Source organism: Poecile atricapillus, chromosome 4 (assembly GCF_030490865.1).
Source record: "Poecile atricapillus isolate bPoeAtr1 chromosome 4, bPoeAtr1.hap1, whole genome shotgun sequence".
Lineage (NCBI taxonomy): Eukaryota > Metazoa > Chordata > Aves > Passeriformes > Paridae > Poecile > Poecile atricapillus.
Genome location: NC_081252.1, coordinates 58466622 through 58484183, shown reverse-complemented (window position 1 = coordinate 58484183; position 17562 = coordinate 58466622). Strand labels below are relative to the sequence as shown.

The window sequence follows — 17562 nt, the reverse complement described above, 5'->3', positions numbered from 1 at the left end:
TTTTCAGTTTCTCAATCGATTTTACCTAATGTAAGAACCTCAATTCCTCATTTATTACTACAAAAATACAAACCTTTAACTTGAACATACTTGTTTTAATTTGCACCTTCTCATAAATGTTTAAGAAACTGATAGAATCTGCCTGACAATCTACCCCAAAGAGACAGCCCAAATTGTCTCAAAAAAAAAAGTACATCTTAAAATAACCACTTGTAGAAAAAAATTCCATCCTCCATATAAATCCTATTTCACATAAGAAACTTAAATGAATGCCATTTCCACTCAGTCAAATCAAACTGTTATCACTATAACAAAACTTTGATTCGTACTGAGACAAATTTCAAGTTATCTAAAAATTACAATGTGATAAAATGCTGCATTTTTAAGACTTGATAAAAAAAAGCCTTGTACTTGTTGCTGTCCAAATATATTTAAAAGACCTGAAAGTTGTATTTCATAGCCAATGCAACAGGGAGTACCTACTTAAAGAACTGAATACTAGCACTGCTTAGTATTTACCTTTCTTCCTATTGCTCCATTTTGTTTTTTTGGTGGGGGAGGTTCAAATATCCTCTGCTGTTGCTGTGGAGGAAGGGTGGAATATAATGGAATGATTTTTATGTCACCAACTTCAGGACCTAAGTCATCAATTTCACGTTTTATCCTCTTGCAGGCTTCATCAATCTCCTGCAAAACAATAGCACTGGTTAAAAGAAAACTCCATGAAAAAGGAAGCATATTTAGAGCGCTTATGACAATTAGATTAAGTATACAGCCTGAAGAACAATTACAATAACTTCTACTTTAAAAAATAAAAAAAAAAATCAATCAAGGTGCTTACTGAATCTGCAATCAAATTTCCACAATACTTCAAGATGTTTCAGCTTCTATATCCTAATGAACAGCCTAATTTGCATTCAACATCCTTTTTCTTTTAGTCATGTTTCCTAATTAAATCTCTACAAATTGTACTAAAATTGAAATCTCTCACCCTGGAATATTAAACTGCACTCATGACCTTTTCAATTTTCACAATCTGAAGGAAATTGATGTGCAAGATATTTAAAATAAGCCAATTAAGCTTTAATGTCACGTATCACTAATGCAATTATATGGAAGATTTGCTTCATTGTACCTAATGAGAACAAACACCTTTATAGTATAAACATGGATACTCAAAACCAAACCTCTCAATCCTGTGTTTCAGATCTTACTTTAAAATTAACTGAAATCCTATTTAAGCTTAAGAAAAATCAGTGAAATACTCTGAAGATGAAAGATGTTTTGTATCTTTTTTTATCATAGAATTATCTAGCCTATTTTCTGTTTACCATATAAAATGGTTCACCACAGCCCAATTGTTCTAAGTCCATTTAAAAACTGCTACATTTAAGACAGCTAGGTGACCAACAGTTATGACAGGATCTAAGGAAAACTGGAGTGCACCGAAATTTAGTTTAATAAGTAACACCATTCAATATCTTAAAAATCGCATTAGAGCTTTCACTAGTGTAACTAAGAGACACACTGACCAACTATCCATCTTCCATCTGAATAACTGAGGGGAAAACAGTTATGACAAAAAGCAATGGCATGCAAAAGCAAAGAAAACATTACTACAACATACTCTTGAGAAAAGAGGGGAGACCTTCATTACCACATTCACTAGCCTGAAGCAAAACTTAAGACCCAAAAGCAAGTACAGATCTAATACTAGTACATCTACTTCCCACACAAGTACTCACAGCACAAATCCTACCAGAATCAAGAAACATTTGGACAAAGCCCTCTGGCACAGGGTTTTGAGGCCAACTTCTGGTCCTGCGACCCTTGGGGCTATCCTGTACAGGGCCAGGAGTTGGATTTGGATGATCCCAGTGAGTCGCTTCCAATTCAGGATAGCCTATGATTCTAACTGTATCCAGAACCACACACAGATTATGACCAAAACCTGCATTCCTAAATATACAAGATAGAAGGATTATGTGCAGTAAGAGTAGTTTCAAAGTGTTAAGGATACCTTTGAGTGTTCAAGATTTGTTTGCATCACATGAAGATATTTAAATCCAGAAATATGAGACATGTAATTGTATGTTATCTTTAATCCTTTAAAGATTCACCAAGTCTAAATCAATCACTCCACTTTATTCACGTATGAAAGGTTTTTTAAAAACAAACCAACAAACCATACACCTTTAAATATTTGCACACCATCTACTCCAAACAAAGTAATTATAAAACCCCTTCCTGGAAGAAAGATTACTGCAACAACCTCCACCAAAGAAGACCATTCTTTTAAGGCACAACAACTAGAAGGTAGTGTGAACTTGCACTGTATTTGGATTATGCCTGAAAAACTCCTCAAAGCCCTGAACTACCACACTGACTACCTGAGATAGTGGGTAAGGGGGTACAGGAAGTAGGAACAGACACAGGATCCAAGGGCCCACACTTAAACCCATTATGCCCAGTGCATCAGCACAAGAGCCAGCCTCAGTTAAACAAAGAAGAAAACAGGCCTAACATACAAAAAACATGAGACTTTCCGCAATGGTCAAGTTGAGCCTAGTTCTTCACACACAAAACTTCCCAGGATTAGTAATTGAGAAATAATTCTCAGCAAAATCATAGTCAATGAACTTGTCCATTTTTGAGAATGCACTCATTCTAAAAAAAGCTGACTATCAAAAGGTAAAAAGCAAACGGACCACAAAGAGAGGAAAGATTACACTTGCATTTGCTCATTTTTCTCAAGCTGCAAGTGTCACAACACACACTATTTCACAAAACCAGTAATCAGATTTGTTCCAGACAGTCATCCCAAGTACTTCAAAGCTTCCAGAAACTTCCTCTTGATCCCATCAAAATAAATTTACAACACACAGGCAATAGCTACAGTTAAGCTGCAACACAACTGCTGCTTGATTCTAGTTTCCATAAAGAGCCCCACAGTACTACACCCTCAATATTAACACAGAGTCCTCAACATTCCTCCACACCATCAGGACCTGAAGTGATTTTCCTTGGAAAAGCTTCTAAAACAGACTATAGTCTGTTTTGGGTAGTGGGGTGGTGAGTATTTTTCAACCAGGAAAAACAAAGTCACCTCAACATCCAAGTGACAAATCAACAATTTTTTGTTTTGAGCTTACAGCTAAGTAAAATAGCTTAAAAAAAAAAAAAAAAAAGAGCTGCAATTGAGAAAATAATTCTATCAAGATTATTATTATTAAATCAAATTTAAGCTAATTGAAATGGTGATCCTTCCAACAAATCAGTGCAATGAAGACTGACTCCAGACAAAATCCTGAACAGGCTTCTTGTTTTTTCAAACAACTGGTGGACAACAGGCAATTTTTAGAATATCCATCCAATTAGGTGAATTTAATTCAGGAGCTTAAGCAATTATAAGACCCCAAAAAGCTTCAAGATTTTAACGTCAACTTCCATTTGTGCAAGACCTAAGTCTGTATGGGAATCAATGCTTAGCACTGTATTGTTTAGAAAACAAAGCAAGACCAGGATGCAGTTACCTTTCAATTTATGAGTAACAGAACAGCAACCTGTATTTTCACAGAACAGTAAGTAGGTTACTCATGCCTCCTGAATCTGACAAGAATTTTATTCCATATCTTAACTCACTTTTCCAAAAAAAAGGCAGGCTAATTGGTAGTACCTAAAAAAACCCCAAACCACCTGGATTCACTAACTTTTAACAGTGAGTACTCCTCTCACTGAAGCTGTTTTTTCTGTGCACCTAGATACACAAAAGTCCACCAGCCCAGATGCAAACTTTTGCATACGAAGCCTGTTAACAAAACGAGTACTGAACTCTCAGAATGCCAGAACTGAAACCAAGAGGACCGTAAGTTTTCCTGTGGCTTAACTTCAAGAGTACCACCTACAGCACTAATGCTTAAGTCTTCGCCCCACCACGATCTTTGATGTACACTAGTAAATACTAACCAGACTGAAAGCATGAACAGGACTTTGTTCATGTCCTGAACAAAGCATTATGAAGTAATATTTAGCAATATTCTTTTTTTTTCCTAAAAGAAATGTAACTTAAGAAAGCCTTATTACTAAAAATCTTCCAGGTATTACTTAAAAACTGTCTGTGCCAGCTCCTGTTTCCTCAGGCTCTGTGTCAAAACACAAAAAAGAGAAACCTGGAAGTAAATGAAACAAGCCAGTATCAGCTGCCTTCAATAACACATTTCCACTGCTTTGTATCATCTCACTACTCCAATACCTAATATACCCTAGCTCTGCATCAAAAACAAAGGATTTGAATGTATTATTAGCAGTTCATCTAAAAGGAGCTGTACAGAATTAATCACACAAGAGACTGATTTTGCCTATCATGCACATTACTTTTTTCTGCTGCTGAAAATTAAGTCTTTATTACATGTTCAAGCTGAATGCTCAGTAGAAATTCCCTTCCATTTCCTTTCCTGATGGCATTTTTGCAGTCAAAAGTAAAGTGCTCATACTGAAGACCGTGAACAACAGAAAAATATTACAGGAGCAATTGCACCTATTATTGAGTTAGCACACCACGTCTTTAAGAAGCAAGTTTGTGCTGAAATAAATCCATGATTCTTACTAGTTACACTGCAAGTTCCATTTAACGGTAGGCCAAAAAAACCCAACCCCAAACCCACAAAACATTAAAGGAAACCCAGAATGACAAGCAGCAATGCAGTTCACAGAATCACAGAACAAGAGGTTGGAACGAACCTTGAGGACCATCAAATCCAACCTTTCTTGCCAACAACGCAGTATAGGCAAGACAGCCCAACACCCTGTCCAGCTGAATCTTACCTGTCCAATGTTGTGGAATCCACCACTTCCCCTGGGAGTTTATTCCAATGGTTGATTATTCTCACTGTGAAAAATTTTCCTTGAGTCTAATCACAGTCTCATCAGGATTAACTTTTATCCATTACCCCACAGATTTTCATACAGGTCCTTGTAAAAAGGGAGTCTTCATGTATGTTGTAGCTACCCTTTAAATACTGGTTCGTGATGATGAGATCTACAGTGAGCCTTCTTTCTTCAAGGCTGAACAAACCCAGTCCCCTGAGCATTTCCCATTCCTTTGAATTGATTTGTGGCCTGAAGTTACTGAGTCACACTGAGAGCAGTGCAAATCTAGCAATCCCTGGCTTGTTTGTGTGCAAGACTCATCCGTGCTGCCATGGAGAAGATACAGTGAAAATTACACTGCTACTAAACAGCAGTTACTGCATGACGGACCCCAAGTTACCCTGAGCCAAAGTAATTCCAGTGCCAGCATTCACTCTAACTCACAGGCCAGACCGGTCTCTGTGCAAACAGCCTGTGAACTTGCTGGCCAGGCTCTACTCAATCCTAAAATGTAAGCCCTTTACAAAAACCCTTTCTGCAAAAAGACGGTGACTAGTGATGTCATCTAAGTACCTTCAATGGGACAATTTGAGCACTTGGCATGCAAAATAGGGTTCAATGATTTTGTGAACATGGTTCTTGGGAACATTACTGCAGAACCCCTTTCTGCAGTTGACCCTGTATTTGGCACACTTACAGAATCTCACAGGATGAGCAAAACTTCCAGACTGCTCCAGTTAAAACATACTTCAAACTCTTCTAAACAGGAGATGATAGACCTATCTATGGAAGATTAGCTGCTACCCTATAAAGTTAGACTCAGTTTCACCTTAGATACACGGGTCAAACAGACCTTACTCTAAAACCCCAAAGGAAACTAATGCTGAAAAAATCATAAGGCAATTTTACCTTGTGTGAAACAAATATGGGGCAAAGGAAACAAATACATAAGTAAGAAGTACTTTGCAAATTAGAAGTATTTGGCAGACACTTTAACCTGTCCCCTTCTGAGTTCTATCACATGCAGGGCGCACAGCTAGTCGCATCTGGCTTTGATGAAAGGAATCTTTCTAGAAAAATAGCCTTTGTCCTCAAAGCCTGCACGGAACTTCCCTAATTCCCCTTTCATTCTCTAGAAATAAAAGGAGACTGCTACAAGCTAAAATGACAAAACAGCAGTAAAAAGAATCAGCATCAAGAGCTGCAGCACTTCAGACCTCTGAATACAAACTGAGCAAAACAAAACTCTGCAAAAATATGTACAGACAAAAAAGTAATACATGGGAAAAGTCAACACTTGAGTATAACTAAAACTGCTCTGTCAAGTCAAAACAGAATTTGCCTTGGCATAATTCTCATAATCAGGGTATCTTTGACCTGATTTATTTGTAATATTTAATACTGACATCTTCCCAAATGAATGAAGAGCAAAAAACCGTCCTCCTCTTAGCATTTGAACAAAATTGGTATTACTGCTCTTTTTTCAATTAATTCTTCCCAACTCCCCAAATACTTCCTATCTGAATTTAAACAGGACAACTTGTGTTCACTTTAGCCCAGTAGACAGACTTCGTCTTAACATCACCCAGCCACTACCATTGACACTAAAAGAGTTGTCAATTTTTACTTCAATTTCCACATAAGAAAGTCTGTGTTTTCTTCCAGTTCCAGAGTTTAACCAGTCTCACTGTGATGAAAATACTGTACTTTTAAAATAAACCCTCATTTACCAAACTTTCTATCAAAACATCAAAATGTTTTGGAAGTTTTCTAAACCATCAGTTTTACCAATATTACTTTAAGCTTTTCTATAATACTGAACTTCACAGCAACTGTTTTAAGTTTATTTATCTACAGTCAAGAACACTGCTGATCTGTATTTCACATCTCCAGATGCAGCTTGGATTCCACCTCCTAAACATGTAACAATGCATTCAGCTTTATGAAAAAGGGTGACAGAGAACACAATTCACATTTGTAAATGCCCGTGCTACCAGAACATACAAGACAGATCCTTACAGTTTCTGCATCATTTTTTCTGTCTTTCCCACCCCACAAGTTTAATCTGCAAGCAAGTTAGATGTAACCTACTCTTGGATTACTGATATTAATGATGTGTAAAATCTAATACTGTTTTAGAGGAACTCCAACAGAAAATAAACCACCTGCCTCTCAGATCTGCAAGCTCAACAAATGTGTATCTACACAACCAGACTACCAACTTTGCAATCCCAAAGACTGAGAACAAGTTTGACAACACTTATTGTGTAAGAAAGACATGTTGACTGAAATGTAATTATGCTTTTCCCTGGTGAAACAAAATCCCTCTCAGTTTCCAATTTTGCCTGTGACTGATGACAGGCAACCTAGCTTACAGCTATCCAGGTGTAGTGGGTTGATGCTGGCTGGGTGCCAGACACCCACCAAAACCTCTCTATCACCCCCCTCTGCAGCTGGACAGGGGAGAGAAAATTTAAAGGTTCATGAGCTAAGGACAGAGAGAGAACACTCATCAAATACCACCACAGGCAGAACAGGCTCAGATTAGAGATACTAAATTAATTACTAACAAAATTAGAGCATGATAATGAGAAGTAAAATAAAACGTTCAAAACATCTTCCCCCACACCCCTCTCTCCTTCCCAGCACTCCCTCCTATACCAGCAGCAGAGGGAGACAAGGAACTGGGGTTCTGGTCAGTTCATCACAAGTTATTTCTCTTGCTTCTCTGGAAGAGCCTTCTCCTGTTCCAGCATGAGATCCCCCCACAAGAGACAGTTCTCCATGAACTTCTCTGACCTGAGTCCATCTCATGAGCAACACACCTCGGAAAGCTGCTGCAGCATGGGTCACTCCTCCACAGGGTGCAGTCCCTCAAGGACAGACTGCTCCAGAGAGGGCTCCACTCTCCACAGGCCCTCGATGTGGTCACAGCCTCCTCTCAGGCATCCACCTGCTCCAGCATGGGTGTCCTCCACGAGATGCTGGTGGATTCTGCATCCTAATAAATATCCACAGACTGCAGCGGCATAGCTACTTCACCACGGGCTGCACCACCAGCTCCAGGGGAATCCCAGCTCTTGTGCCTGGAGCGTCTCTTCCCTCTCCTTCTGCACTGACCTTGGTGTCTGTAGAGCTGTTCCTCTCACATGCTCTAACTCTGCTTTTCTCTGGCTGCAATTATAACTGCTCAGTAATTTGGTTTTTTTCTTCTTAAATATGTTATCACAGAGGCATTATCACCATTGGCTCAGCCTTGACCGGTCGCACATCTATCTCTGGAGCTGCCAGGGATCGACTCTGCTGGACACAGATGAAGCTTCTAGTAGCTGCTCAAAGAAACCACCCTGCTACCAAAGCTTGGCCATGCAAACCCAATACACCACGTTATACTTTTTATGAACGCTGGCATTAAACATGAACACTATTCCCGTGTTCTGAAATTTTCTTGATATACCAGGAGGGTGTTTGTTTTAAAAATCAACAAATGAGCTTTCCTCCTTACAAAGCATGTAGGACAAGTCCTGTTTCAAAATGTTCATACCTAGTAAATTTTGCTTTTAAATATCCTCTTTTGTTATTAATGGACTTAAAAGCAGTTCATACAGTGTAATCATATACTTTCGCTCCTTTCAGGATTCAGGAAGGAAATTTTTACTGAATACATATTTCTGCACCATTAATAACAATTTTATCATCATCCAGAAGCAGGCTAATACAATTAAAATTCCTTTAGCTTCCAAACACATTTAAGCTTCTTTTAATTTTCTGGGCATGACAACAGAATCTTCCTTGCTATCTCCAAGTTTCATCATCTCCTCTATGTCTTAACTAATCTGTACTAATTAACTGCTATCTATTTTAATTCCCATATGAAATTACTTCAAATTCATTTGGACGAGAAGACAGTAGCAATAAAAAACCCCATTCTACTACAGACCGCTGCAATTACACCTCATTTTTACCCTCTTCAATGCTGAACAAGTCAAATTTGCATCATTTCAGCTAAAGCATGTTCCCTTTCCATAATTTTATTTAGCTTTGTATATGCACCTTTCTGACCAGAAAAACAAATTATCTTGCATCCTGTTCATACTGTTTCAAAGAATCCGAAAGAACTACAAACCACTTCTGACTTGCATACATCAATTTTAGCCTAGCTACTAAGCCTAATGAACCTGAAGCACATAGTGGTAAATGGTACCTAGAGCCCACTTTTCCATTCTTGAGTACAGGTCACACCACTTTACATTCAGCAGTGATACGCACGGAGACTCCATTACGATGCTCGAAAGAGCCCCCAAAATATCATTAATGTAAAGGGTTCAAGTACTTCCAAGCTTCTGAACAGAAGCTAAACCAGAAGTGAATTTCATGCTAACCACCCAAACTAAGACTAGCTCTAGGCAGACTCAACTGCAGTGCCCCTGGGTAGTACCATCAACTGACAACATGGACTGGGCAACTCTAGACTCCAGAGCAGAGGATGCTGGCTTAACAATGCATGTTTTAAAGTGATTCAGTAATACAGTGTTAGATGCTTTCATTATATATTATTAGACGCTTAATTATATACACTATGAGTATATATTGTGTGCAGAATTTTATTCAGAATTTATTTATAATACATGTCCTGAAAATCAACCCAGTGAAAATCAAAGAGCCTGTTTGTACAAAAAGAACAGGTTACATCTGTAGCACTGGCAGGTCTGGAGTCTAGAGCCATTTGCAAAAGGAAGACACTCAGTGATAGTTTTAACAGGTTATTTAGAGTAATACACAGCAACTGATGTAACAAGCACATAATTCATAAATTAGAAGGCCATGTATTTGTGCTTTGTGAAAGGTTGAAGATCAGCCTGATTTACCATCTTGCTAAGAAAATAAAATCTGCTGAAACAGCAGGACAGCAGTGTTCCTTTCTCTTGCCACCAATTTTCACCCTTCTGCAACAGCTGTTTCACTAATTCACACATTTAAGTACCCAACTAGTCTGAACTACAACTTCAAACTAAAACCAAGCAGGCAGGTTTCAAAGCCACTATCACTAGCAGTATTTCTCCCTACTTGTACTTTAACTTACAGCAATACTCCAATCAAAGAAAGACAAATGTAGAAGTCAGAGTATTTGCTTTTATAGTGACAGTCACTGCTTTCATTTTTTAAGGGAGATGACCTGCCAGAGATAATTAAATCAAATGTCTTAAAACTCATGTAAGAGGCAACAAGACATTTTTATGACTGTCAAGTCTACTCAAGAAGCCTGGGTACCTTTAGCATCACAAATTACTTGTACCACCTTCTCCCCTTGGCAGAGTTAAGGTTGTGTATTCTTAGACGAAAGGCACTGAATTGTTCCACATCCCTTGAAAGGTATTTCTTCAAGAGTAGTAACTGCAAGAAGAATGACCTGAAAAACGTTTTTGCCAGCTGCACTTCTTTGCCTACTAAAAACATATTTAGGTTGACTGAATCCAGCAAACTCTCAAAATGCCTATGGTTTTTTAACTTCCTCTCCATCTCAGTTTACCAATATGGACACTAAAAAGAGCTTCAAAAGACCAGGATTAAAAAAACACCCCAGTTTATTTCAAGTACGGTATTTAAGATTTCCAGAAAAGCCTCATTTTCTGCTGTAGTTTAGCTTAAGTGCTTGTATACAATCCCCTTTTGCAGGGAACGGAGTCTATTTCTGAGACCTAACTCCCTGAACTTATGGTACAGAAGGTCTAACTCAAAAGTTACAGAAGGTAAAACTCAAAACTATTAATAAAAAACCAAAACCTGAACATTCTTTTTAAAACTACTACCGGTAGCCAACAGAACCAAATGGTTATTCTTCAGTTAAGCTGTACAATACATGTACAGAAGTGCACAGAACTATCTTTTCAGTAAAAACTAAGGATACTCTCAGTACCCAGATCTCAGTTCCCACCAGTACAAACCCAGGGATTCATCCCCTGGGTTTCTGTTTTTGAAGTACTTGAGTTGGTGAGAATTGTCATTTTAGGAAGGCCTCACACAGCATTTACACTGCAGATTCGTACAATGTCGAAGGACCAAAAGCGTATGTCAGGTAAACCTTAGGTCATCCAAATAATAAACTAAGAAAGGAAACTAAGTGTTTTAGTCTACACAAGTCACTTAAAGCAGTTTCTCAATGGAACAATGAACAGAAAACAGAAGAAAGTACCTCTTGTCCAGTAAGAAAGAGTAAGAGATCTCCTTCTTCTTCTTCACACATGTGAATCTGTATTACTGTTCGAATGGCAGCCTCAAGGTAGTCCCTTTCGGGTTCTGGAGTATAGAATATCTCCACAGGATGGGTGCGACCCGGGATAGTTAGAAGAGGACAGTTATCAAAATAGATCTGAAACTTGCCAGCATCTAACGTAGCACTCATAACTATAACCTGTAGATTTGGAGGACAAAAAGTTGCTCAACATTAAGAAGAACTTGTGACATGTTATGCATGCAATATGTCATTTTAAGAAAGTAAATTGTTGACTGTGATACAAGAATGCTTTTATTACCTGAACACAGCACACAAACATTCCAAAACCATCCAAATCAAATACAAAAGGTTAAGCTACAATTACACTGTTTCTAGGAGCTTCCTCGACACAAAACACATTCAGAATTTTCTAGGGTTAGCCTTCCAATATACATTATCACAGAACAAAAAACAATTATAAAAATCAGCTAATGGTAAGCACACATACTTTATCCAGTATGACTGCAACTAGAACAAAGATGCTTCATCATTACTGACCTTCAAATCAGATCTTTGTCTTACAACTTCCTTCAAAACTCCCATCAAGATATCCGTAGCCAGTGTTCTCTCATGGGCCTCATCAAGAATTATAACACCATAGCGCTCCAGCAAAGGATCATTCATTGCTTCACGAAGTAACATACCATCAGTCATATACCTGAACAAACAGAAACAATTCCAACACACGTTCTGCTTATTAGGTTTGATGCAGAATCCTCTTCCATCTTCAATAGGTTGCTTGAACTAAGCTTTAAACCAACTTTTTAAAAGTAGGAACACCAGCAACCTACTTCCAACACCGTAACAAGTCCATTTTAAGTTTTCAAACAGAAATAGAGTATAAAAGAAATCTGGGATTATAAGAGGAAAGCTCAAAAAAAAAAACAGGGGCAAGGGGAAACAAGGTTTAGTGACATTTAGAATAGTTTGTAGACTATTAATGGCAGAGTTCCACACCTAAGATCAAGAGACAAGAAAAGAAAGGAGAAAACACCCTCTAAAATACAAGATAGACTGTTTCTGCAATTGCTCTCTTTCTATCTGCAGATCATCTGTTCACTTCTTGCTTTTCTGCTGTTACATTTCTTTTTCCATATTAACTTTATGCCTAGCCCTTCAACTTGTACGATGAAAGAGAAGACATCTTTTGATAGAAAAGCATTAATCCCTGAACCACACTGTGGTGTTTTTAACTGAGCATTTTGACTGTAATTTGCAAATGCTGTATTAAATGCACCTGGTTCCTGGCAGCACAGGAATCTATTGCAGCTAACAAGTAAAATACTCCTGACTATGTGTCCCAGAGCCAGCTATAGGCCAGTTTTGAATCTTTGGAAAGTTCTCTTTACTGAAACAAGCTACTGAACTTCACCAGAAGTACCCTGAGTAGATGACACCACACATAAAATCGTCTGAATGCACAACGAAGAGAAACTGCACATTTAAGTGCTTTATTACAAATAGCACCTTAATAATAAAATCAGATCACCTTCTTACTCAGATCACCTTCTTTATGGATCATTCAAAATTCATTTCTATAGGGTACAGCAACTTCTTTAAGAAAAATTAATCATTTCCAGCTCTATTCATGCCTCACACCTCAGACTTCTCTCAGCTCATGCTACAAGCTCCCATGTCTCTTGCACACCCAGACATAAAGCACCAATCCACAGTCATTACTCCTTTCATAACTTTGCTCATACCCTACATTGCCCTGTGACTCCTCTACCTCCAAGTATGCTGTTACACCTTTACCTGATAGCTGCCATACTTACTTCAAAATGGTTTTTGCGCTACTGCAATCTTCAAACCGAATGGAGTAACCAACCTCCTGGCCCAGCATGACATCCATCTCATCAGCAACACGCTGTGCCACGCTCATTGCAGCCACTCGCCGGGGCTGGGTACACGCAACTCCCCTCTTTGGGCCAGGTAATGAGCGCATGTAGTCAACACACCATTGAGGGATCTGTCAAGAATAAAATGCAGTGATAAACACACTTCAAATGGCCATACAGAATCTGTAACCTTTGTATTGAATCCAAAGTTACTTAGAATTCCACAGAGGTGTCAACTGCACACACAAAAATACCCAAAGCAGGAGAGCAGACAAGACTAGTTGGATCCAGTGCCACTAAATAAAGCAGGCTCTTGTTAAGCATGTATGTAACTATCTTTGAAGTTATCAAGAAAGTACATAGGTTCATAGAACATTTTAGCCCTGTCAGATCAATGCCTTTCACAGGTACTTAGCAGCAGCCAACATGCTCCAGAGTAACCAAAATTAAAGCTAACACACTCAAAATTTGAGATCAGTAGCACAGTTAAAGCTTTACAGTAAGTAAAATGTATATTGTATCTTGAAAAATAAAATGCTTATTAATATGTTTAAGCAAAAATAATTATTTTAGTAATAAAGAATTGTCTTAGCCAAGAAGTGCAACAAATAAAATGAACAGATAATTATGTTCATTAGGTTTATTACTGTTCTTTAGAAATTACATCAACCAGACAGAAAACGCCTATGCTTTCCTGTGTTAGCACTCGCTTTATTTGCCAGTCAGTAGTTTTCTGCTTCTATTAGGAATCTGGAAACAGAATTCCTACGGTCAGTAACAGTTTGATCAAGATAGATTATTCTCAATACATTCTCAGTGTGACACTTTATGAGGAGACATCTCCAGGCCTAACTAGTTCAAGCCTACAAAAGACCAAAAAAACCCACTTGTTCTTAGTAATTACTTTCCAAGTATTCTTAAAAGCACAAAGAGGAAAAGAAAACACACCCTTTATACATTGTACCAATGAGGAATAAGAGAGAAAGCAGTATAATTTAAACCAGGAAAACGTTGGTTCTTCATTATTATATTTTCACAGCAAAATGGACATGAGTAAACAGTAAAACATAACCAGAAGCAGTTGAGTGTAGTCTAAAGCATTTTTAATGAAAAATATACTTCCACTACAGGAACAATAAAGCAAACAATCAAAATATCATAGGAGACTACTAGACTGCTGTGAAGAACTCAAATTTCTGAAAATCGTATTCAAAACTAGAACTAATAGCAGTTCTTGAACACTAACAGTAGCAACATGAAACCCTATCCTGTAACATATACATGGCTCCCCTTCTCCCCATGTCACTACTAACAGCTCAACTAAGTATATTGGTGCATATACAAGTATATAAGGTGAAACTTTTTGACTTTGGACAGAGCAAGTCCTGATATAAATTCTGAACCAGGTTTGTCAGGCTACTGCAGCATGAAATAAAACCGATTTAAAAGTGATTTTCCAGTAAACAGCAAAACCTTCAGCACTGGTGTCAAATGAAAGAAAAGAGCTCCACAGACTTCCTTGTGCTCAGCTGATATAGACAACCACCCAAAGATTATTCCTGTCCAGCTTTCAAAGACATACAAATACCAGTAAAAAGGAGTGTGCCATACTGCATTTTTTACTTCAGTCATGTCTGGGAATATACAGAACTTTTCTTATAATTCGGTTCTTATGAAACCTAGCCTAAAATTAATTTCACTGACAGAAAAAAACCCTATACCATCATCAAAACCCCTGACCTTCCTTATAAAAAAGGTCATTTATCAGTATCAAAAGCAGGAGGAATGGCTTTAGTCAGCATCATTTAGTCTCAAGGACTTTCTCAATTAAGAGACTTTCAAATATAACTTCCATAAACACAAGAAGGTAGTGACTACACATACAATGGCCTCTAAGATCAAGGATAAATGGACTAAAGGTTGTTAAAGACTACTTCAAAGTCAAAGGAAGGTCATTATTTTAAGGAATGCATAGCAAGAGAGAGAGGAGCACTACCCTCTCTGGCTTTTTTTGAGCCTCTCCAACTTACTGAAAACTTCCTCAGTTAAAAGCTACATGGTAGAATTGTCTGAATTTTCATTATTTGCGAACATGTATCAAGTTCTCCTGCACACTGCAAAGGACAAGGATTAAGCTATACTCAGCATCACCTTGCTTCTGGACTTTGCCAAGAAGTCCTGCTGAAGAAGTGGCATCACTTATGCTACGTCAATACGCAAAGGAGATGCCACTCTACCATTCTCTTTACCAAACAAAGTGAAACCATTATACCAGAACCACCTATGATCCCAGATTTAGAAGAGAGTGAGCACTGCAATTTCATTAATAACCCCTTCCTAAAAGAAATATGGCACATCCATTCCACCACTAAGCCTGTTTCCAGGCATTTAGAAAAATCATTTAACGTCGAAGATTAAGTAGAAATTACAAATCAAGCCACTGAAGACACTAAATAACAGAAAATGTCTTGGCTTCCAATATACTTCTTCAGTACTTTGGATTTTAAGTCTATGTGAAACAAGTAAGAAAAGTTTCATCTTCTGTTTTTTCCAATGTCTGAGTCAAGCATTTCCAGTCCTGGGTGCTCTACAAGACTAATGGGAAAACATGCACATAACCATAGAATCACAAAATGGTTTCAGGTGAAAGGAATTTTAAAGATCATCTGATTTTAACAATCCTGCAATGGCCATGGATGCCACTCACCAGACTGCTACAAGCCCCATTTAACCTGGCCTTAAACACTTGCAGGGATGAGACACTCAAAACTTCTCCAGGAACTTGTTCTAGCATTTTACCATTCTCACAGAAAAAAAAGATTTCCTAATATAAAGCTTCCCTCTTTCAGTTTAGAAGTAATTTCTCCTTGCCCTATCACTAATCTGCCCATGTAAAAAGTCACTTTCCATATTTTTTTCGAAGTCCTCTCTAGGTACTGAAAGGCCACAATGAGGCCTCCCTGGAGCTTTCTCTTCTCAGGCTGAACAAACCTAAAACTCTGTCAACCTGTCTAAATAGAAGAAGTACAGATAATAATCAGAGAAGGGACTTGAAAGGCAGTACCTAACTACCAAAAAGATTATCCACTACTGTATAGCCTTCAACTATCACAATGATAGAGAAGATATTCATTTTGGAAATAGTATTTTTCAAATGTTGTTTTATTAGTATAAAGCTGACATTAATAGCTTATGTACACCTGCAGTTTGAGCATTAAAGGAATTCTTAGCTGCAGAAAAGCATTTATCTTGTTCTGATCAATGAATTTGAGAAGAAAAACAATCATCCCAACAGGTTTTAAGACAGAAGCTGTCCACAAAAAAAGATGTGACACTATCATATGCAAAACGAAATTTTCATTAGGTGGCAGCAGGACAATTTTCAGTGGTAAGTCCCTACAGAGACACTGTCAATTGTTTAAAAATGTATCTGCAACTTCAACAAGCAAATTCAGAGAAAACAGAAGCTTCCAAGACAGCTTATGTGCTTCTGGTAGCTTAAATTCCATTTTAGGAAAGATGTGTTAAATTACTTAAATCCTTTCAGAAAGTAAGGGTTAAAGTAGTAAGGTAACTCAAGAAAAGCTTTATGCCTGAGGAACGACATTGACACAACCCTTAGACCTTTAAATTTTCAGATCACACAAGAAGTAATCTTGTTTTCATTTAGGCAGCCACCATTTTTTAAGATAATATTCAGGATACTGACTCTCACAAATAACAACATAATCAAACCTTTCTGAAGAATTCTATACATTCCTGATCTTGGCTTATACAGTTTAAAAAAACCCAACAGATAATGTCGTAACGCTACCCACTAACTTAACACTGGTTCCTAGAATGTGCAGCAAGGTCCTGTAACTTTAGATATTTCAGGCACAGCTATAAAAAGATATCCAATATACTACTATGTCTTTCACATTTTCTCAACATCCAAAATTGTATGACCAAAAATTTACTGACTGTAAGACTTAAAAACAGAAGAATATTTTAGTCTTTTTAAAATGGATTGTAGCTAACTTTATTTTCTGCCTATATAAAAGAATTTTATCAGATTACAGAACAAAAACCTTTTTTACATTACTTTTCGACACAGACTTTAAACAGCAAACTAGAGGATAAAGTTTTGAAAAAGTTTGCCCTGCTATAAATACCCAGTTGATCCTTGTATCATAGATATTCCCTGTTTACTGGCCCTCAAAATTTTTTGTAAGGCTTGACGAGGCTCTGAACATCTGTTATCACTACTTTTGGTGCCCAGGAAGACTTTTAAAGCCATCAGTCTACAAAAAAATGTGATTTCTAACTGCAGCACTAAAAAGCTCTACAAGCTCTGAGAAGTTTCAGCACCAAAGAAACACAAGACTCTACCTCTCAAGTTTGAATATCAGCAAAAGCTCATCAGATGTCAGAATAGTATTTGACATTTCAATTCCTTTAATCTATAGCAGCAAGCTTCACAAAACATGAACAAGCTCATACCTTGTAGCTGCCATCTACACACACAGTTAAATAATTTGGCACCACCATTTCGGTTTGTGGATTAGTAGACTTCTGTCACAGCATTAAAGCTCTATCTTC

General features: G+C 37.7%; 1 protein-coding gene across 1 annotated transcript in view; it reads right to left on the bottom strand.

Annotated features, from left to right (window-relative positions):
• The window catches only part of DHX15 (DEAH-box helicase 15), a 45615-nt gene that overhangs the window by 21386 nt on the left and 6667 nt on the right, over nucleotides 1-17562 (bottom strand). The window contains exons 3-6 of the mRNA XM_058837089.1: nucleotides 12919-13112; nucleotides 11642-11801; nucleotides 11063-11281; nucleotides 520-687 (exon numbers count right to left, since the gene is read on the bottom strand). Of these exons, the coding sequence (XP_058693072.1) occupies nucleotides 520-687; nucleotides 11063-11281; nucleotides 11642-11801; nucleotides 12919-13112 (741 nt within the window). The remainder of the gene's footprint in view (nucleotides 1-519; nucleotides 688-11062; nucleotides 11282-11641; nucleotides 11802-12918; nucleotides 13113-17562) is intronic.